This window comes from Pan troglodytes, chromosome 10, assembly GCF_028858775.2.
Source record: "Pan troglodytes isolate AG18354 chromosome 10, NHGRI_mPanTro3-v2.0_pri, whole genome shotgun sequence".
In the NCBI taxonomy this organism is placed as follows: domain Eukaryota; kingdom Metazoa; phylum Chordata; class Mammalia; order Primates; family Hominidae; genus Pan; species Pan troglodytes.
The window spans coordinates 57,013,507-57,036,571 of NC_072408.2; the positions used below are offsets into that span (position 1 = coordinate 57,013,507).

A 23,065-nucleotide genomic window follows, 5' to 3' on the forward strand; every position below is an offset into this window, starting at 1 on the left:
CAATAAACAATGACAGATCTATGTTTTATTTATAGTCAATATATTCATGTACTGCCAATTATATTACAAAATAAAATATGAATTATTAGAATTGTAGCTATGATTTTAATTAGGTATGTCTCTTGTGTAAAGGCTACATTGGCATGAATAATACTGATATATTTTGTTGACATTTATGTATGTTAAATCAGTGTGTGATAGGGTTTTGCTATATGAATCAGTAACATTTGAAGGAAAAGTTTGAAGGTTGTCAGTATAGGTTGCTAGCCCTTTATTTTGAAAATTAAGGAAAAAGACAACAAGATTAAGGCAAACATCTCTATTATCATAATTTATTTCTAAAAAAAGAGTATTTTTTATCAAAATATATCTAGGCTGTATATTGAAAAAAAAAACCCTGATACTCATAGTATAGTGCAGTTAGAAACCTCATGCAGTCACAATTTTCCTTAAATGTGAAGCATCTAAAGTTTTAAATAAAGATAAATCACAACATAAGGTTTTGTGATAGTACATGTATACTGAAAAACCACAGCCTAAAATTTTATTCTATGGTTAATCATTGATATAGTAGCTGTCTTCTCCCAAGTTTTAAATGTGGTGATCAGTTTCTTGCAGTACAACATGAAGTACAGAACAATGTCCAGCCTATTTGTATTTTTATTTTATGGGCATTATAAACAATTCAATTTTACATAGGCATTTTGAAAAATTTGTAAGCACTACTGTCAAATTTATTTTATCGATTCAGAATATTATAGGAAAACTAAGAAAAATCTAAGATTCTGCCCTCTAGGCAACCCATGCCATTAGTTGATGACACCAGGTGTCTAGCTAGTGAGGATTATAGACAAGGATGATCCTTTTAATGTGCTGTTGAATTTGTTCTACTTGTATTTTGTTGAGGATTTTTACATCCATATTCACCAAGGATATTGGTCTACAATTTTCTTTTCCAGTTGTGCCCTTGTTTGGCTTTGGTATGATGATAATGCTGGCTTCATAAAATGAGTCTGAAAGGTGTTTCTTTTTCTTAATATTTTGGGAAGAATTTAAGGAAGATTGATATTGATTCTTGTTTAAATGTTCGGTAGCATTCATCAGAGAAGCCATCAAGTCCCAGGTTTTTCTTTTTGATTACTGCTTTTGAGGTTGTTGATTACTGCTTCAATCTCTTATTCATTATTGGTGTGTTCAAGTTTCCTATCTTTTCATGGTTCAGCCTTAGTATGTTATATGTTTCTAAGAATTTATCCATTTCTTCTGGGTTATTCAATTTGTTGGCTAAAGTTGTTCATAATAGTCCCTTATGATCATTTTTATTCCTGTACCATCACTTGTAATGTTTTCTCTTTCATTTATTATTTTATTTGTGATTTCTCTCTTTTTAAAATTAGTTTAGGTAAAGGCTTGTCCGTTGTTTTATTTGTTCTTTGGTTCCTTTCTGTCTCTTTCTTTCAGTTGTTTCATTGAATTTTAGAGGTTTTGTTTTAACTTTTAATTGACAATAATTGCATATTATATATTTATGGGATACAATGTGATATTTTATATGTTTACATTATGGGAATAATTAAATCAGTTTGTTTAAGAAATCCAGTACCTCACCTACTTATTATTATTTTTGTGGTGAAAACATTGAAAATTTTCTCTTAGCAATTTTGAAATATACAGTGCATTATTATTATAGTCACTTTTTTCTACAGTAGATCATTAAAACTTATTCCTCCTGTCTAACTGAAATTTTGTACACTTTGATCAACATCTCTCCTTTCCACATTCTGTGTTGTGCATGGATTTATTTCTGGACTCTCAGTCCTGTTCCATTGGTCATTATATGTTGTTATGACAGTAACATGCTGTGTTGGTAACTGTAGCATTGTGATCGATTTTGAAGTCAGGTAGTGTGATGCCTTCAGCTTTGTTCTTTTTTGTCAAGGTTACTTTGGCTATATGGGATCTTTTGTGGTTCTATATAAAACTTAGGATTGTATTTTCTATTTCTGTGAAAAATGACTTGGAATTTTGATAGAGATTGCATCATTTATGTAATATGGCCATTTTAGCTATATTCAATTTTCAGTCCATGAACATAGAATAGTTTTCCGTTTATTTGTGTCATAATTATTTCTTTCATCAGTGTTTTTTTTTATTATATAGGTTTTTCACCTTTTTGGTTAAATTTACTCCTCAGTATTTTGTGTTTTTTCATGTTATTGTGAATGGGATTTTCTTAATTTCTTTTTCAGATAATTTGTTGTTAGTGTAAAGAAATACTACTGATTTTTCTGTGTTGATTTTGTATCCTGTAACTTTACTGACTTTATCAGTTGTAATAGTTTATTGGTGGAGTCTAGAACTTTCTCTATATAAGATCATGTCATTAGCAAATAGAAACAGTTTCACTTCTTTCTTTCCAATTTGCATGCCTTTTATTTCTTTTTCTTGTCTAACTGCTCTGGCTAGAACTTGCAGTCCTATGTTAAGTAGAAGTGTGAGAGTGGGCATCCTTGTCTTGTTCCTGAATTGGAAGAAAAGCTTTCAGTATGATGTTAGCTGTGGGCTTTTCATATATGTCTTTTATTGTATAGAGGTATATTCCTTTAAAACTTAACTTGTTTTGAATTTTTATCTGGAAACTTTCTTGAGTGTTGTTAAAAGCCTTTTTGGCTCCATTGAGTTGATCATATAGTTTTCATAATTCGTTCTGTTAATGTACTGTATCATCTTTATGGAGTTGTGTATTTGAACCATCCTTGCATCCCAGGGATAAATCCCACTTACGATAAATTATTCTTTTAATGTGCTGTTGAATTCAGGCTGATAGTATTTTGTTCAAGATTTTTGCACCTGTGATCATCAAAGATAGCTGCCTTTAGTTTTCTTTTCTTATAATGTTTTTGTCTGGCTTTGGTATCAGGGTGTGTTAGTCAGGGTTCTCTAGAGGGACAGAACTGATAGGATAGACGTATGTATAAGTGGGAGTTTATTAAGAAGTATTGACTCACACAATCACAAACCACTGGTGTAAGTCCAAGAGTCCAAAAGCTGAAGAACTTGGAGTCTGATGTTTGAGAGCAGGAATCATCCACACGGGAAAAAGATGAAGGCCGGAACACTTAACAAGTCTGCTTTTCCATCTTCTCCTGCTTGCTTTATTCTAGTGTGCTGGCAGCTGATCAGATGGTGCCCACCCAGATTGAGAGTGGGCCTGCTTCTCCCAGTTCACTGACTCAAATATTAATCTCCTTTGGCAACACCCTCACAGACACACTCAGGAACAATATTTTGCATCCTTCAGTCCAACCAAGTTGACACTCAGTATTAACCATCACACAGGGTAGTGCTGGACTTGTAAAATGAGTTTGGAAGCATTCCCTTTTCTTCAGTTTTTGGAAGAGTTTCAGAAGGATTGGTATTACAGATTGATTGTCCCTAATCTGAAAGCTAAAAATTCAAAATGCTCCAAAATTTGAAACTTTTTGAGTGTTGTCATAATGCCACAAGTGGAAAAGTTTACATGTGACCTCATCTGATGGGTCACAGTAGAATGTGGTCAAAACCCTGTTTCATGAACAAAATTATTAAAGTTATTGTATATGATTGCCTTCAGCATATGTGTATAAGACATACGCTGAAGCATAAATAAGACACACACTAAAGCATAAAACAAAGGAGTTTCATGTTTAGACATGGGTCCCATTCCCAAGATATCCTAATATGTATATATAGTATTCCAAAATTTGAAAAATTCTGAAATCTGAAACACTTCTTGTCCCAAGCATTTCAGATAAGGGAAAATCAACCCATATTTTTTCTTTTAATATTTGGTAGAATTCTGTGTGAGTGTCATCTGGCCTTGTTTTTCCTTTGATGGGATATTTCTTTTTTATTATTATTGATTTAACCATTTTATTCATTATTTGCTTATTCAGGTTTTCTATCTTTTTTTTATTCAGTCTTTGTGGGTTGTATGTTTCTGTGAATTTATCCATTTTACCTAGGTTATCCAATTTGTAGGTACCTTGTTTATAGTAGTCTCTTATGGTCTTTTGTATTTCTGTGGTATCAGTTGTAATGTCTTCTCTTTCATTTCTGAATTTGTATATTTGTCTTCCTTTTTTTTCTCTCTGACTAAAGGTTTGTCAATTTTGTTTACCTTTTCAAAAAATCAATTCTTAGTTTTATTGTTATTTTCTATTGTCTTTCTAGTCTCTGTTTTATTTATTCTTCTCTGATCTTTATTATTTTCTTCCTTCCACAGACTTTGAGCTTGGTTTTTTCTTTTTTTTTTTCTAGTTCTGTGAGGTATAATGTTGTTTATTTGAGATCTTGGTCTGCTGTATGCTGCTGTGATCTATTACATAGAGCTGGAACAGAAATTCTCATTTCTGATGATAATTGCTGCATATGGTATATGAAAAATTAGAGATAATGCAAAGGTTTGAATGATTTTGTAATTTTCTAGAGTGGGTTTACTTTTACTTATGTAGATACAGAAAGGCTAGTAAAAGTTCACCTTAATTCCTTAAACATTTGAATGACTCTAATCTGGCTTTCATTGCTCTTGAGGGTTGTTCTTCCGATTTATCCTTCTCAATTGTAGCCCTTTGGGATCCCAGTCTAAAGGTTTGTTGACTTATTTTTTAAAATTTTTCTCTTTCACTTTTTAAAGGTTTAGACATATTAAAAATGGAAAGAAATGTAGACCAAATATGCATATACACTGCTAAAATCTCTGCCTAGTTTGGCCTTTTCTAAAGTATATGATAAAACTTTAATAAATGTTTTAACTAAAGTTTTAAAACAGTATAATATAATTTTAAATGCTGGTGGACTTTAGTTCTTTCTGTATTTTATGTGTGAAAATTACAGAGACATGATGTAGGTATTCATTTGTTGGTGGTTAATGATTTAGGTGAGTTCCTAAAAACAGAAGATCCTAAAAATTGAATGACAGTCCCTTGTGTGAAATATTTTGTCTTATCCAAGAACATTAGAAGGAAGTCATTTTACTTCTCTCTCTCTCTCTCTCCGTGTGTGTGTGTGTGTGTAGTGTGTACATGTATTTTTATATCTATAGCTACATCTCATTGATCTATAATATTGTAAGATCTAGATAAAGCTTTCAGATATTCTACTTGTTATAATAAAGTGAGTTTCGTATTATTGGATTGTGAAAAAAATGCCTTGGATAATGAGTTATATAACAGAGCTATATGTCTTCCTCTTATAAGAAGAGGGCTGTGGAGTCTCTGTTGAGGCCAGTGTTTTATTTCCAAGAGGAAGAGTATGAGAATGTAAACCTTCTTTGTGTGTGTAGCTGTGTGTGTTTGTATGTTTGGTATCCTTCATGCAAGTTGGATATTTATAGTCCTAAATTGCGGTTTTAGATTAAATTTATCTTAATATTATGTCAGAATATTCTGCCTACCATACTCATCTAATTTACTCTTGTGTAATCTCTGGAAAGTGTGGCTGTATATCATGGCTACTAAGATTTAATTATAACATAATAATTGAATTAAAGATGTGCAGTTGTTCAGATGACCTTTTTTCTTCATCACTTTCACTTGACAAGTGAATGTGAGACTGGGTGGTTGTGCTGGGCCTTCATAATATATTAAAACTTTCTGAACATTTTTATCAAAACATAGTTCATCTGCTTGGTGCCATAAATAGATGAAGTTACTGAGTGTTCTTTCCAGTACTGCTTCTCTGAAGTAGTTTAATAATTAGTTGATTTAGAAATGAGGAGTATTTCTATTCTATCATTTTCTGCAAGATTTGTTCCTAAATTGGAAAAGTAGCTATTTATCCAATTAGCTCAAGCATAAAACAAAGGAAAACTTTGAAAGACTTGATTGTGAATTGTTTTTCACTTTTTGCTTGGAATTTTAAAAGGAACAGTGTTTTCTGGTTTTAACAAATTTAAGTTTACACACTTTTTTTTCAAATAACTGAAAATTTTCATACTTGGTGAATAAAAGAATAGTTTCCTAATTATAAGTTTATGAAAACTTAATACTGTATCATTATGTAAAAGTGCTTGGCTTCCGCATATTTGTACATGTACATTGTGCCAGAGGTTATTGTAATTAGGTTCATAGGTACTTTTGATAATCTAGTATTATTGATATTCAGAACGAGACTTTTTAGGACACAAGTTAAAATTCTTTAAAATGTAGCTGTTTCTGGGTGTATAACATCAACAAATATTATTAATAATTGTCTTTCCTCAAAATTTTACACCCCTTTGATAGGTATAGAATGATATGCAACTGCACATTTTCCAAAGAATTAGCAATTATTTATTTAGTAGCATAAGACATTAGCTAAGATGTAAATTTTATTTCAAGTCAAAAAGATTAATCACTTGGTTGATAGCTAATACATTCCAGCATCCAGGAAATAACCAGTGTATTTCCCATAAGCTGAACTAGTCATAACATATCTGTAGATTTCTTATTATTTCCAGTTTTCACTTTTTATAATAGAGTGAACTAAAAGCAGGAAAACTGCCTGAAAGTTTTTTGTTTCTGATTTTAAAAGTAAATTCTACTCATTGCAAGAAATTGGGAAAATCCAGAAATGCATAACACAGTTTTAAAAAATTAGATGATAATCATTACATTCTGGTACACTGTATTCTATTTTTTTCCATATATATATATATGCATATATATGCTTATGTTTTAATCAAATTGGTATTATGCTATACATATACCAAAATTGGTATTATACTATATATTACCCTTGATATATTTTCTGAACCTTGATATTTATATCTCAGATCTCCCTTATTTAACCATTTGTTCAATTTTATTCAGGTGTAAATCAAACACATGTCTGTGTCCTGTTCCTTCACGAAGCTTACTGTCTAGTGGGGGAAACATAAACATTTTATTTTTATTTTTATTTTTTGAGATGGAGTTTCACTCTTGTTGCCCAGGCGGAAATGCAATGGCGCGATCTTGGCTCACCGCAACCTCCGCCTCCTAGGTTCAAGTGATTCTCCTGCCTCAGCCTCCTGAGTAACTGGGATTACAGGCATGCGCTGGCTAATTTTTTTTTTTTTTTTTTTTTTTTTTTTTTGAGACAGAGCTCACTCTGTTGCCCAAGCTGGGAGTGCAGTGGCGCGATCTTGGCTCACTGCAAGCTCCACTTCCCAGGTTCATGCCATTCTCCTGCCTCAGCCTCCCGAGTAGCTGGGGCTACAGGCGCCTGCCACCACGCCTGGCTAATTTTTTGTATTTTTAGTAGAGACGGGGTTTCTCCATGTTGGTCAGGCTGGTCTTGAACCCCTAACCTCAGGTGATCTGCCCACCTTGGCCTCCCAAAGTGCTGGGATTACAGGTGTGATCCACTGCGCCCAGCCTACATAAACATTTAAATGTATAGTAGCAAAATATAAGTTTTATTAAGGGGGAAGACAGGTGCTATGAGAGAGACTAAGAATGGAGCACCTATTTCAGATTGATGTTTAGAGCTGACATGCTGACATTTAAGCAGAGGCTTAAAGGATGAGGAAAAACTCAGCCATTCAAGAATGGGGTTAAGAACATTCTAGTAAGAGGAAATAGCAGGTGCAAAGGCCATGAGGTAGGAAAGGGTTTGGTGTGTAAAAGGGCCTACAAGAAGGCCAGGAGGCTGGAGCAAAGAGAAAGAAGGGATACTGCCTAAAATGAGGTTAGAGAGGAAAATAGGAGCCAGGACCTTTAGACCAAAGAAAAGAGATTTTATTATAAGTACTACAGGAAGCCATTAAAATTTTTTGGCTGGTGGAATGACATGGGCATGTTTACATTTTCAAAAGATTATTCTGGATGTCACATAGAAGATGAATTGGAAGGAGAATAAAAGAAGAAGAAGCAGAAATATAAGTTAGGAGGCCCTTTGGGTAGACCATAAGAGGGAAGAAAAGCTTGAGTTAGGCTGATGATGGGAGCTATGGAGAGAAGCAAACAGCTGTGAGGCATGTTTTGGAGTTATAACTGATAACTTATGAGGTAGTGATGAATAGGAGTTGGCAGTTTAAAAAGAAAGACTTGAGATTGGTGACTTTCATTTATGGTCTGATAAATCAAGTGGATAGTGGTAACATTTATTGACAAGAAGTAAACTTGGTAAGCACCAGTATTAGGGTGATGTTTGTGATATAAAATAATTATTTTATGTTTGGATGATACTTTTGAGGGATCTATAAGACAACCACTTGTATAAGTTAAGAAAGCAGTTGTATGCATGAATACCCAGAAGTGAGTCTCAGAGCTGATGACATGCCTTTGGAAGTTATCATGTAGATGGGATTTAAAACCAAATAAATTATCCTGGTCTGTTTTGTGTTGCTATAACAGAATACCTGAGACCACGTAATTTAAAAAGAAGAGAAATTTATTTTCTCACAGTTCTGAAGTCTGGGAAGCCCAAGATCAAGGCACTGGCATCTGCCGAGGGCATTCTTGCTGTATCACATGGTGGAAGACGGAAGGGCAAATGATGGCCAAATGCTGTATGAAGCCTCTTTCATAAGGGCCTTCCTGCCATTCATGAGAAAGGTGCCCTTATGGCCTAATCACTTCTTAAATGCTCTATATCTTAATACTGTCACATTGGTAACACCTGAATTTTGGAAGGGATACATTCAAACTATAGCAGGAACAGATGAAATAACCTAATAAAAAGTGATTGTAAGAGAACAAGAGTGCCTTGAACTGAGCTCTGCCAATGAGATGTTGAATGCTTGAGAATCTGAGAAGAGGAGAAACAAAGAGGAATGTGGTGTCAAAAGTCAGGAAAGACGGCTTCTAAAAAGAATGAGTGGACAGCTGTGTCACATGCTGCTGAGAGATCTGGCAAGATGAGGGCCAGAAGTGACCACTGGATTTAGCAATATGAAGGTCACTGGTGATATAATCAAAAACAATTTCAGGGCTGTGTGGTAGAAGACATATTGTAATGGATATAGTCATAATATATAGATGATTTGCTAAAACCAGGATTTTAATGGCTACAAATTAATCTTCACTAGAGATAGCAGAGTATACTCAGTCACTCCTATTGCTGAGGAGCCAGCATTCTATGAGAAATAGGCTTGTGTGTGTTTTAAGGGCTAATAGGCTCTGGGGAGTTGCTGGCTGCACCTCAATGGGGCTTACTGTGGGAAATTTCACTTCATTTTTTTTTTTTTTCATTTTCTTTTCTTTTTTTTTAAATTATACTTTAAGTTTTAGGGTACATGTGCACATTGTGCAGGTTAGTTACATATGTATACATGTGCCATGCTGGTGCACTGCACCCACTAAGTCGTCATATAGCATTAGGTATATCTCCCAATGCTATCCCTCCCCCTTCCCCCCACCCCACAACAGTCCCCAGAGTGTGATATTCCCCTTCCTGTGTCCATGTGATCTCACTGTTCAATTCCCACCTATGAGTGAGAATATGCGGTGTTTGGTTTTTTGTCCTTGCGATAGTTTACTGAGAATGATGATTTCCAATTTCATCCATGTCCCTACAAAGGATATGAACTCATCATTTTTTATGGCTGCATAGTATTCCATGGTGTATATGTGCCACATTTTCTTAATCCAGTCTATCATTGTTGGACATTTGGGTTGATTCCAAGTCTTTGCTATTGTGAATAATGCCGCAATAAACATACGTGTGCATGTGTCTTTATAGCAGCATGATTTATAGTCCTTTGGGTATATACCCAGTAATGGGATGGCTGGGTCAAATGGTATTTCCAGTTCTAGATCCCTGAGGAATCGCCACACTGACTTCCACAATGGTTGAACTAGTTTACAGTCCCACCAACAGTGTAAAAGTGTTCCTATTTCTCCACATCCTCTCCAGCACCTGTTGTTTCCTGACTTTTTAATGATTGCCATTCTAACTGGTGTGAGATGGTATCTCATTGTGGTTTTGATTTGCATTTCTCTGATGGCCAGTGATGGTGAGCATTTTTTCATGTGTTTTTTGGCTGCATAAATGTCTTCTTTTGAGAAGTGTCTGTTCATGTCCTTCGCCCACTTTTTGATGGGGTTGTTTGTTTTTTTCTTGTAAATTTGTTTGAGTTCATTGTAGATTCTGGATATTAGCCCTTTGTCAGATGAGTAGGTTGCGAAAATTTTCTCCCATTTTGTAGGTTGCCTGTTCACTCTGATGGTAGTTTCTTTTGCTGTGCAGAAGCTCTTTAGTTGAATTAGATCCCATTTGTCAATTTTGTCTTTTGTTGCCATTGCTTTTGGTGTTTTAGACATGAAGTCCTTGCCCATGCCTATGTCCTGAATGGTAATGCCTAGGTTTTCTTCTAGGGTTTTAAAAAATTCTCTCTGAGTGTGAGTTTAGGTTAAAAATCCAAATACTTGGGAATATGGGTACTGGCTGAGCTTCTGTTTGAGAGTGTTGTGCATTTGCCGCTTTAGTGCTCTCTGCTCTGGTCTGGAAACAGTTTTTCCTCCCAGCAGTAGGAACAGTGGGAGGGTGGAGGGTCCCTCTGGTTTATACTTGAACTTACTGACCTCTGCACAGTTCTCTTGAAGTACGCGAGCACTGCCAGCCCCTGGTTATTTGGGTATATTCTCTTATTCCCACTCCCTTCAGATTAGAAAATTAAAATGGATAGGCTCATTGTTGGATCTTCTCCAGGGCCTATGTTTTACACTTAAATAGAGGAGAGTCCTAGAAAGAATGCAGATTTTGTAGCCAAAGTGACTTAGGTTGAAACTCTGCTGTAATTTTCTTATCTCTAAAATGGGGCTAGTTCTACCATGCAGAATTATAGTAAATATTGAAAGTAATGTGTGAAAAGTGCTTGGAACAAGGTAAATACTCAATAACTGGTGGCTGTAATTGATATTATTGTTTAAAGTAAATTCTCAATATTATTGAAATGTTGAATTAGTGACGTGGGTTATAATTTGTCTGTATGATATTGGTCTGTGATATAAAACATTGTCCAATGGCATAGGCCTCTGAAAATTTGTTCTTTTTGGGAGTGATCCATTGGAAGTAGCCTTAGTAAATCCTATGTCATCAATATTTTGTACTACAGTTTTATTATTACAATTTAAGAAAGCTTCACATTTTAATGGATTATCATAGTTCTTCTCTTTTCCTATTAAAAAGATAATATTTCATTGAACTTTAATAAAAGTTGGTTTGTGATAAGACAGCATGCTTCATTGCCTAATGTTGCTCAGAACCAAAGTTAAAATTCTCTCATTAGAATTCCATGGGAGTTGGAAGGGAAGAATGTAAGCCAAGGATAGAAAGGAGATGAAAATTTTATATTTGTGCTCTATCTTTGGGAGAAGTGCCAAATGGCCTTCTTTCACATTGAAAGGAGGGAGGACTAGAAAGTGGAATATTTTTTCCTGTTTTCCACTTGCCCTAAGATGGAGAAACTTAGTTTTTCTAAGCTAAAGTATAGCATATTGCTTTAAAAGATGCAAGAAGTATAGGTCCCATTTTAGCTATCTAGATATGGTAAGAATTAAAACATGATTAATCAGAAACAACTGATTGTTGTGACATATGTGTGTAGGAGATTTTCAGAGCATTCTCCCCAAAACATGGCTAATAAACGGCATTGTATATGGGACTGTTATGTATAAAAAGAGGAGGAAGGTTATGAATACTATGATCTCTTCAATTATAAGAATATGTATTGTCTGGCCTTCTTATATACAAGGTTAGGAAAATAATTTATAGTACATTTAAATTTTAGGTAGAAATAACTTCTTTTCATTAAAAGAGGATTTAACTTTCAAGTAGGGAGAGGAGAAGGAGAAGCATTATGGTTTGTCATATGAATTTTGGGGAGAAGCTGATTTTTGAATGAACTCAGGGCTTATTTTATGATTTCCCTGAATAAATAAGAGAGGTGATTTGATCGCTAAAAAATTTCTATTATTTGGATATTTATTGCTTATTTTTTAAAAGAACTGTGTGATGTTAAGTACTATACTTGTAATAAGTAGCCGTACAAGGTTTAATTTTAAATTCTCTCTCTCTTTCCACAGTTTGGAAGAACTGAAGTAATTGATAATACTTTAAATCCTGATTTTGTAAGAAAGTTTATTCTGGACTACTTTTTTGAAGAAAGAGAGAATCTTCGTTTTGACTTGTAAGTTCTACTAAAACTTGCATTTAGAAAAATTTGATTTTAAAGACAATATTACTAATGTAAGGCAGGGTCCTATGGTTGCACTGAGTTCTAGATTATATTGGCAGGAAACCAGATTAATTCTGTTCAGAGTGTGGCCCAAGCAAGCCCCCTGCTTTGCATTTTGTAGGTCTGAATACATGTTGAATGAATAGGTGAGCAGTTTAGCCATGCAGGACGGTGTATATGGACATTCTTCCCAACTGCCCCGTGCTTCAGTGGATTTCCTACAAGTTCTATGTATACTCCAAAGTTATCACATCCACTCCCATGGCTGATGTCTCTCAGATCTTAAGTTTGGCTCAGCAGCTTCTTAGCATAGCAGCTGGATCTCTGCCTAACTATGGCTTCCATTCATCCCTTGGTAGCCTTGTATTTTTCCAAGGACCAGGATAATCGAGTCAACATTTTAAATATGTTAAGTATTCTTGTTACTTTGATACTAAGTCTGGCATATTAAAACATTATTGTCAAATCCAAGTTCCTGTCCACAGAGAACATAGAGTCAGCCTGTTTATATTATTATAGAGTTTTTGTTCCACAGAAGTGAACTGTAGTGATTGTTGAAGTATCTGGATATGGTTAAAAGGAAATCTGTTGTGGGGAGGTGGGTAAAATATGCTTAAAATATGAAAATAATTAAAGGAAATTCACGAACATTAAAAGATAAATGTCTTATTTTAAATAGCTGAAAATCCTGATGTACCATGCTTTTACAGTTTATAAATACTTTTTGATAACAAAAGCTATCAACATCTTATTTGAAAAAGTCATAATTTGCTTCATAATGTAAAAAATAACAGCTCTTTACTGTTAATAGCCTTTCTCATTTTCCTCTAAAATATGCATGGTAAAATAACCTGCAGTGCTTGTGTTTAAAAAAGATCTTATACTAGCTTCTTTCTTCAGGAATACTGAGTATTTGTCATATTTATCAAACACAATTTATTACATTCACATTTGGTTTTTTATTTTTTAGAAACTCCTTTGCAAATAGTAAAAATGAGGCTCATTGGAAGAGAAACTGAAATGAAATGTGGTAACTTCCTGATTATGTTTATTGTACAGGCTGCACATAGCGTTGCCACTAAAAAACAGATATAAGTCATGTAGTATGTGGTTGAATTCTCCCATTATTCTGGGCCTTGGTAGCAATTGCTTTTTAAGAATTTTCTTTTACACCAGCATGGGACTCTTAATTTTTCCTGCTTAATCCCAGACTTAACTTTATGTTAAAATCAGCCTCTATTTCATGATTCTTTGTTCCCCCCTTTGTTTTTTCCTTTCTTTTTCTTCCTTTCTCATTCATCTGCATTGTTTTCACTGTTGAAAGTAATAAATATTTATTGCAAACTTTAAGTGATATAGACATTTAAAATGAAAGCTTCCTTTTATCCTAATACAAAAAAGCATTGCCTCCCCTCCCAAACCTGCAAATGACTCAATGTATATGCTGGGAGTTTTTTTTTTCTTTAAGCATACACATATGCATACAGGAATTGCAATAAATATATTTTCCTTTACCTTGTATTTTGCAGATATCCTTTTATGCCACAAAATATGCATATACCACATTCATTTTAAAGGTTATATAATTTCCATTGTTCAAAATAACTGTAATTTATTTAACCAAACACTTACTGATGGGCATTTGGCTGGTTCCATTTTTCCTACTACATATAATCCTGCAGTGAGTTTCCTTGGATGCAAATCTTTTTGTAGTATATATTTATGTATACTTTACGTTTTCAGAGGACAAATTACTTACAGCCAAATTTTAGGATTATAGGATGCAGACAGGAGTACCCACTGTCTGGTTCTAAATCTTTGAAATCAACTTGGTGTGAAAGTTAATTATATGAATTGAGTCATTCTTGTCATACTCAACTAAATCAGAGTCAACAGGCCAGGGGGAAAAAGCACTTATAGGCACCTGTTCCAAGAATTGAATTTTCCACAAGGCCAGTTGCTGAATCGGTCCAATGTAACCCTAAAGAACAGTCATGACCTGCCATGACTCTAAGACTAGTTTTACCTACCACCGTCACTCACCAATTGCCACTTTTGCCAGCTCCCAAAATCTTCTGTAGTGCCGATCAGTTTTCTTTCAAAACAATATATAGCTTTTCTCTTTCTAATAAAACTCCCAACCTTCTCTTAGTTTTTTGGACATACTGAATGAAAATCACCCTGGTCTGCATGTATATGCCCTGAATTGCAATTCTGTGCATCCCAAATAAAAGATTTAATTTAGAGATTCATCTCTGTATTTTATTTTGATTTCAACATTGGAGATCCTATAAGCTTTGTTACTTCCCTGAACTCCTCGTCTGTTATTTAGCTCTGATTTTTAGATCCGTGTCCTGCTCTTCATTCATTACCTGATACTCAAAACTTGTCTGTTCCAGGAACATTTACCTCAGAGTGTCAGGAAACTATAAAGTAACATAAATTAATGTTAAGTAAATGGATATATTTTAACTTCCTAATTGAAGTTGAAGCAATTTTTACAGAAACAGTGTAACGTTTGAAATGTGAAAGCATATTGCAAAATGGAATTAAATAAGTATTGTTTTACCTTTTGCATGTATTTTGTTAGTTTCAGAAATTCAATTCAAAGAACATCTCCATTTTATATGATTGCTGAAAAGTTCAAACAATTAGGGCTAGAAAGGGTTACCTGCAGAAGATCATCAAGAGGAGTAACAAGTCCATCATCTTAGTTCATGTAGTGTCTTTGCTATCACTTTAATTCCTTTTGATTTTCCATTTTTTAGAATACTCACATAATAAGCTTTAACCTGAAAGAACAGGCTTATTATTATTATCATCATTATTATTTTTGTGATTTCTTCAGGATATCTACATAAGTAAATGTGGAAATAGTGTAATAGTTCACGAGTTATATATATATATATATATATATATATAAAAAATACCTGTGATATTGGTTTTTAAAATTCTTAGCAATGTGTTATTCCTAGTAAAAGTAACATATTCATGGTAAAAAAAATTGGAAAATAAAAAAGATTAAAGTAGGCAATACAAATTACCAGTAGTCCCAACCCCTACCACCCAGAGAACTACTGCAAATATACTGACATATTGGCAGTATCAGCCTTAAGTAAATATATACAGAGATTAATCTCTAAGAAAAGTATTTATTTAGGAATAATATACAATAATTAGAATTGCAATTTGCACACGTACACACACGTACCAGAATGGTTTCTGGTGTGTTCAGAGAACAAAAGGAAAGGCTGGAGTTTTACTGGGAAAAGAGAAAAATTACATAGGTTGTTTTGAAAGAAACTTTATTGATGCTGGTTGTGTCTTACAGAAGCTGGTGATCTCTGATTGGTAAGGGGTGGCAATTACTAGGTTAAACTTGTCTCAAAATCACAGCAGGTCCTTGAGGTTTTGGATTGGGCTTGTGAGACAGTTCTTGGAGTAGGTGTTTGTGACTCCCAAGTGATTTTCCCCATGGCTCTGCTGCCATGGGGAAAATCAGTCCTGATTCTGTTTTAGTTGGGTGTGACAAAAATGACCTCATTTTGTGTGATCAATTTTCACTGTAGTAATGTAGTTCGTTGAAGGAACAGCATGCTGAAAGATGCACTAGTGTAAATTGACCAACAGATAGATGTAAATGGTTTTCAGAATTGTTTTGGGTTTACTTAATGCCTGTTGATTTTATAAAAGTCTAAACAAATTAAAAAAGAAGCTTTGAACATGTTTTATCTAAACTGGATATTATAACAGGTTTTAGAAATGGCTTTTATAAACTTAAAAAAAATTTCAGTGCTGAAATAATTTTAACGACAGTGAGAGAAAAAGAGAGAGAAAGAGATAGAGACAACTTATTTCTGCTACCACTGACCCAAATTCTTATAAGTACTATAATAGTTAACCGATAATAATTTTTTTTATTGTTACTATGGTATGTCTGAGATATATTTTCAAGATTACCTTATCGGCTATAAGTCCTAAAATTCCCTTGCCTTTTTGATCTGGTATGTGCTTACTCATTCAGGAGACATGGTTTCTTTCATCATGCTATGTATATATCACAGAGAAAGTAATAAACTTTGACATTTATTTATTTTCATTGTAATTATCACACTGATGATAATACAGGTTCCTAATAAATCCACTTTGTTGTCATGGTTGAAAACTTTATTATTGGTAGAGTAGCTGTACCAAAATGCATTTGAGCAGGAAGTGTGGATAGCCTTATCACTTCGTAGTATGTGCCAGATAGAGGATAATTCAGAAATTACTCTTCTCATTCGTTTTTCCATTCAGATTGGAACACTAAAAAGGGATATCTGAGTCTAGATATGACTTACCTAGATAATTATTTTCTTTCTTGATAAATAAAATGGTAATAATCATGAAATGTATAATGTTATTATAAAATATTTTAGATGGATCTCAACACTTTGAGGAAAAATAACTTGTTTTATTTCTTCTAGTAGTTGTCCCAACACCATGTCAACTGTGGTTTTTCCCATTGGTTAAGGGCTCCCTTAACAATGTCAAAGTCTAATTTCATGCCTTTCCAGTCACTTTTGTTTCTTAGAGCCATCTTACTCTGTTAATTGTTAGGTACTTTTTATTTTAAAACTTTAATCTCAAACTTCATTTAAGACTTTTCCCTTCCACTCCCTTCAGCTGGAGCTATTGCCCAGCTCCTTGCAGGACAGAAGGGAGGTGGGAATGCAAAAAGGTAGGCGGTGTTGGGAGACAGAGATGGGGGTCTCCTACCGTCCAAAAAATCCAGACCTTATGTGGGAATCAGCCTCAGAGGACACATTTTAAGTACTTTGCTTGTCTTGTCCTTATGGAGGAGGGGCCAAAAAGGACATTATTCTATGTTTTTCGTCGCTCAGAAAGCACTTTCTAGAACTTCCTAGTGAGTTTCTCTTTCATTGACAGCCCCAGAGTGGACTTGCAGCAGGGCCCCGTAGCTTACTGATGAACCAGATGCTGCACTCCCCTTCTTGCAGGCATCCCAGATACCTTGCAGGCATCCCAGATTTTGGAGCCATACTTTACTTGGCTTTGGGGAGTGGAAAGAACCTCCCTACTGCCCCCCAACAGAGAGGGAAAAGTCTTCAATTATGAATAGTGTGTTCATCACCTGGCCATGGACTGGTCCCCTGAACTTTAGGGAGAAAGTATGTGACCCTAATGTGATTGATTCAGTAGCTCTGAGCTAAGCATGATCACATATTTTGTTTTTTTTCTTTGGGCCTTAGTTGCAATTCCAGAAATACAAGAAAAATTTCCATCAATATCTGTTACTCTTGAATCAAAAACGTAATCCTAAGGTGCACCCAAATCAGCTACTGCCAATTCATTACTGTAGTAATAAGGTTTCAATGGCAGGATGAAGTTGTTTGCAAAATTTGTTACTAAATTTAGGCACAGTGGATGCATCCTCTTAGGAGAAACTACCAAGCTTCCTCCATGATCATATATTCTGTCTTCCTTAAAGAAAGTATGGAACTTATAAACAGATACACAGGTACACGTATACATTGTAACCAGTTAGGATGTAGTGTTTATGTTATGACCTGTGAGAGTGGGACTGGAGAAGTCTTGATATATTTAGAAAAGTTAGAAGAAAAGTTGTGTTAAAAGAAAGATGGTAATTTTAGGCTAGGCACGGTGGCTCACGCCTGTAATCCCAGCACTTTTTGGAGGCTGAGGGGGGCGGATTACTTGAGGTTAGTAGTTCGAGACCAGCCTGGCCAACATGGTGAAACCCCATCTCTACTAAAAATACAAAAATTAGCCAGGTGTGATGGCGGGCACCTATGTCACCCCAGTGACTCTGGAGGCTGAGGCAGGAGAATCACTTGGACCGGGGAGGCGGAGGTTGCAGTGAGCTGAGATTGCACCAGTGCACTCCAGCCTGGGCAACAGAGTGAGACTCTGTCTCCAAAAAAAAAAAAGGAAAAATGGTAATTTCTAATGCTTTATAATCTAACATATTGTATTCAGGTATATCATGTAAATTACCTATGAGATAATGGTATTTAAAAAGCTTTGTAAAATACAGTGAAAGAGGATTGTATTTGAAGATACTTAAGCTTTTTGTGATGAAAACATTTTCCTTTTACTTCTTAATTGAACATTCGATGTCATTTCTCCCCAGTCCACACTCGGTTCTTTTTAGAAGATAGTTTCCAGAGTTGATTTTTGAGAAGGAGCTAGCACAGCTATGTTTCATCTCTGATATTGTTTAAGTTGCTAATTTCAATCTTACCTTTAAAAAATTTTTCTTATATAAGAAACATTTCTTGGATAAAAAATGTATTTTTTTGTACTAGCAGCTGTAGTTCTACAGTAAATGTTGGCAATTTGCTGATTTAAAATTCCAGGCTATAGCTGTTGAAAGTGCTCAGAATGCCTTGATGCGAAGGAGAGTAATTTGTAATTCTTCTGAGGCAGGTTTTTGCATCATGCTTTTTTTTTTTTTTTTTTTTGCTATTGTAAAATTTAATTATAAAAGTATGAAAATAAATTCATTTACGTAGGTAAACAGGTCATAATGAGTGTGTGCTGTTGGAAGAGAGAGGCAATTAACTTCCTTCTTATTTAAAAAATAATAACAAGAAGTCATATTCTCTGCATTTAATCCCTCATCTTTCTGCTTCTCCCTGTGGAAAGGAAGTCACAGGACTTCTGGAGGAGAGACTATTTTGATAAAGACAGAAAAAGCTCTAAATATTTTAAGTTTTATCATGGACATTTTCAAGCAGATTCAAAAGTGGCATGTATGTATTGCCAGTTTTGGTTCATTTACTTCCTCCAGGTTATTTATTATATACTTATTGCTGAATCACTTTAAAGCAAATCATTTCACCTACCAATACTTCAAAATAAAGCTCTCACAGATAAGGATGCTTATTTATGAACCTCCTGTTTGTTTGCTTGTTTTTATAAGACCACCACGCCATTGTCCAGCCTTACCCCAAATAACTACTTACTGGCAGCTAACATTCAGGCCATTTGGAAATTTCTCTGATTGTCTTAAAAATGTCTTACAGTTAGTTTAAGTCAGGCTCCAAACAAGAGTCACACATTGTATTTTTCTCCTGTGTCTCTTGTATTCTATAATACTTTCCTTCCCCTTTTTAATACCAGTTATCTGTTGATGAGATTCATAATATTTTTTAAAAGAGAAGGTGAGACAAGAAATTCCATCTCTATAGAGTGGCTCTGTGTGTTCTCTCTCACATCCCATCACTTGGAGTAATGCTAAGATTGTTCAGGGGTTGTCTGCCTGATTAGAAAAGACCCTGTCCTTTCACCTCAAAGCCTTAGTATCCCTGGATGATTATTACCTAGAACCATTGCAATTCTAAAGCTAGTTTATGGTAAACATTCTTTGCTAGAGAGTGAATGGACCCTCTGCCTAGCATCCGTATACTCAGTGAACTTTTAATGATTGAGATGTTTTCTTTATTTGTGAAAACATTCTTATGTGAGAGAGGAGACTTTAACCTTTAAAGAGGCAGTTAATTTTTGGTAGGAGGTTATTCACAAGAAATTTGAAATGAATATGATTTGGGAGAAAGACTGTAGTCAGTACAAATATTTTCGTATACAAGAATTTGGCAAATTGAAGATATTTTGACTATCAGTGTCCTCTCTACTTCTACAAACTCTTTAATACCAGGGGATAAAGTGATAATGAATGATCGTATTGCAGACTCTTTCCAAGAACTGATTAATTTCCAGTACCAACTGGTCAAAACCAGAACATATGGTAGTCTTATGTAAATATGTTTGTTTCCATAAAATGTATGTTTTCTTTAAGTTCTGTGATTAGGGAAAAATAATGTCTCATTACTGCAGCCAATTTAACAATAGCATTTAAGATATTAAGTAAAAATTAAAATGTGTGCTAAGGACAACCTGTTACCAGGATCTGTTTGTTAAATAATTAATTTGATTTTTTAAAATATTTTATTTTGAGATAAACATAGAGTCATTCACATGAAGTTGTAAAAAATAATACAGGAATTATACGGAGAGACTTGTGTATCCTTTACCTGGGTTCCCCCAGTAGCAACATCTTGCAATATCACAAATAGGATATTGACATTTATCCTGGCAATATACAGAACATTTCTATCACCTCAAGGATCCCTCATGTTGCCCTTTAAAATGATGTCCAGAGAAGAGGGCTTTTCAGTTTTTAAGGAATTTTGAAGTAAGTTGCACAGTACTGGGATACTACTGATGCACAGAAAAGAGAAGGTTTAAACTTATGCACAGAAAAGAGAAAGTTTAAACTTATCAAAAAGCAGAATTGATTATTGAGAAAATATTAAGACTTGTTAGGTGTTTAGAAATGAAAGAACCCAAGGATCATGAATTCTACCACTGGCATGTAAGCCACGGAATATGTGAAACTTTAAAATTTGCTAAGTTTTTCTTCCTATTGGTATTATTTTGGATTCATTTTTATATTATTTATGTGTTTTGGAAAATACTGGGTTTTTTTCTAGCTGTATTTTGTGGAAATAATTTGAGTTTTATATTTCAATCTTTTAGGTATGATGTTGATTCAAAGAGCCCCAACTTATCCAAACATGTAAGTTCATATTTTTATGTTTTTATAACATTATAATACAATGATTAGTACTTATGCTGACTTATTAATATTAAAGTTATACATCTATTAAGTTATTCATGTAACGTGATTGTCATAGAAAATAAGTAACATTTTAAAAGAACCCCAGAAAAACATTTTGGAGGAGCTTATTAAAAACGTTACCTTTAGTAAGTAAAATGGACTAATCTTCTTTTTAATTTTTAATCTTTATTTTTTCAGTAAATGATGATTACAGTTCCCAGTGATGTTTGAAGTTAGATCAGGTTAAGCAAGATGAAATTGCAAGTGTCTTTTTGCAAGGTTTAACTTCTAAGAGAATGGGAAGTAGCTGAGTATAGGCAGAGTGGTTTGTTATTCTGTTTTTTTTTTGTAGTTTGTTTATTTACCAATATTTCCTGAATATCTGTATATGCCAGGCATTGTGCTAGTTTCAGAGGGCATAATATGGGCATGATAGACATAATCTCTGTCCTCAAGTCACTTATAGTTTTGTTTTCTTTTTTGGGTCCCTCCTTTGGTCTATTCCTCTTTTCTCAAGAGCTCTAGTTGCCAGGTAACAACTGTTACCTGGGGAAATTTCCAGGTCCAGGAGTAGTTGGGCATCAAAGCTAGACAGAAAAAGAAGTGTAGATGGGAAGGGAGGAATGAGAGTGAGATACTCCAGCGAAACATTGTGCTAATCCATCAACTTGTTTATTGACCTGTGAAATTGGAATTAGGCCACCCCCAGTAGGAAGGGCTGAATGAGGGTGAAAACAGCATTCTGAAAGGAGATAACTGAGGTGCCAAGTGAAATCTGGGTACACAGATGTAGAATTAGCAGTTGTGTCAGAGTTAGGAGGCTGGCTGGACTAACAGTGCCCAGAAATGTAGGAGGGTGAGATTTTTTAACTTTTCCACTGTTGTACGCTGTCAAACTAGAATAGATGGGCATGTGATTTCCCATGAAGTTTGGAGAAGGGGAGTGTAATAATTTGGAAAAGAGATGAGACAGAAAGGGGGATTACGAGCTAGGAAACAGATTTGGAAAATCTGGGAGCATGGATACGTATGGTGGTAAAAATCACATTTACTGCTGCCCCCTTCATTGAAGGAGGTATGAGATTTATTTGTGTTATGAAGCATACAGCAGAATCATGTGAAGAAGTATTCAGGAACAGTCTGTCTAAGTGATTTACCTCTTTACAGGTTGAAAAAAATGCTGCAACAAGATTATTGCTCTCCATAAGTAAAGTTCATTGTGATTGCCATGCCACCTTCCTGCTCATGATTAAGGTTTATAGCATTGTGACTAGACATTTACAATTTATTTGCATAGCTTTATATTGGAAGTTTTGCAAATGTCCTAAAAAGAATCAGAAAAGAAACTGCATTTTATAGTCAAAGTTGTTGAGTTGTAAGGAAAGAAATGTATTCACTTCTCACACATAGGTTGTTGATTAAAGGGATTATGAGCATGTCATAAATGTGAAGTGTAGGTTGGCTTTATGGGAGCTGGCACTGGAAACAGGGTGGTGAGTTGTGAGTGAGATAGCTATTCTCTCCATTTCTCTTTCTCTCTCTCAGGCCACATATTCTTTTTACCATGTCTTTTCTCTGAGCTTCTGCTTCTCTTTGAAGACCAAGTTTCTCTGTTTAGGGAAATGACCTCACCACTTCTGACTGGACATAGACTTCCAAGTACCACTCTCCCTGAATATAGTTTCTGTGTTTCTTAGTTCAAACTACTCTTCAAAGGGCGTAATAACTGGCAGGTAAGGACATTTCCATGGGGTTGGATATTTTAAGTGAAGTTGGGAACATGTGTTTCCTATCAGTGGAGTTGCCTTAAGTACAGGGCAGAGAGAAGTGTATGGGATAGGAAGGTACCTTAAACATGGCTAATTCTTTTCCCTTTAATAGTCACTAGTGACTACATTTTATTATATAAGAGATACTCCTCCTAGAAATCATAAATGTATATTTCCTTTCAAATCTTTCTCTTTTGTAGAAATACTTTTATTTTCATAAGAAAATTTTATCTTCTCATTGTAAGAAATTTTATCTTGACACTGCTTTACCCTCATGATACCTCTTTTACTATCTCCTCATCAGGTTTTCACTTCTGCTTAAACTACCCCGACATAGGTTAGATTAAGATTGAATGTCTTCTCTTCACTCTTTACCTCGTAATCTCTCTCTCTCTGTTCCAAATAGGATTGACTACTCCGTTCTTGAAACATTCATTTCTAACTTCCACAGAAACCTCTCCCTTGCTGCTT

The 23,065-nt window shown here is 34.7% G+C and overlaps 1 protein-coding gene across 4 annotated transcripts in view; it reads left to right on the top strand.

Moving 5' to 3' along the window:
- Positions 1-23,065, top strand: part of CPNE8 (copine 8) — a 258,415-nt gene that overhangs the window by 54,086 nt on the left and 181,264 nt on the right. For all 4 annotated transcript variants that reach the window (XM_016923660.4, XM_001168902.7, XM_016923658.4 and 1 more), the window contains exons 4-5: positions 12,030-12,133; positions 20,744-20,783. Coding sequence is in view for 3 of the 4 variants with exons in the window: in XM_001168902.7 (XP_001168902.1) it covers positions 12,030-12,133; positions 20,744-20,783 (144 nt within the window). In the remaining variant the exon portion in view is untranslated. The remainder of the gene's footprint in view (positions 1-12,029; positions 12,134-20,743; positions 20,784-23,065) is intronic.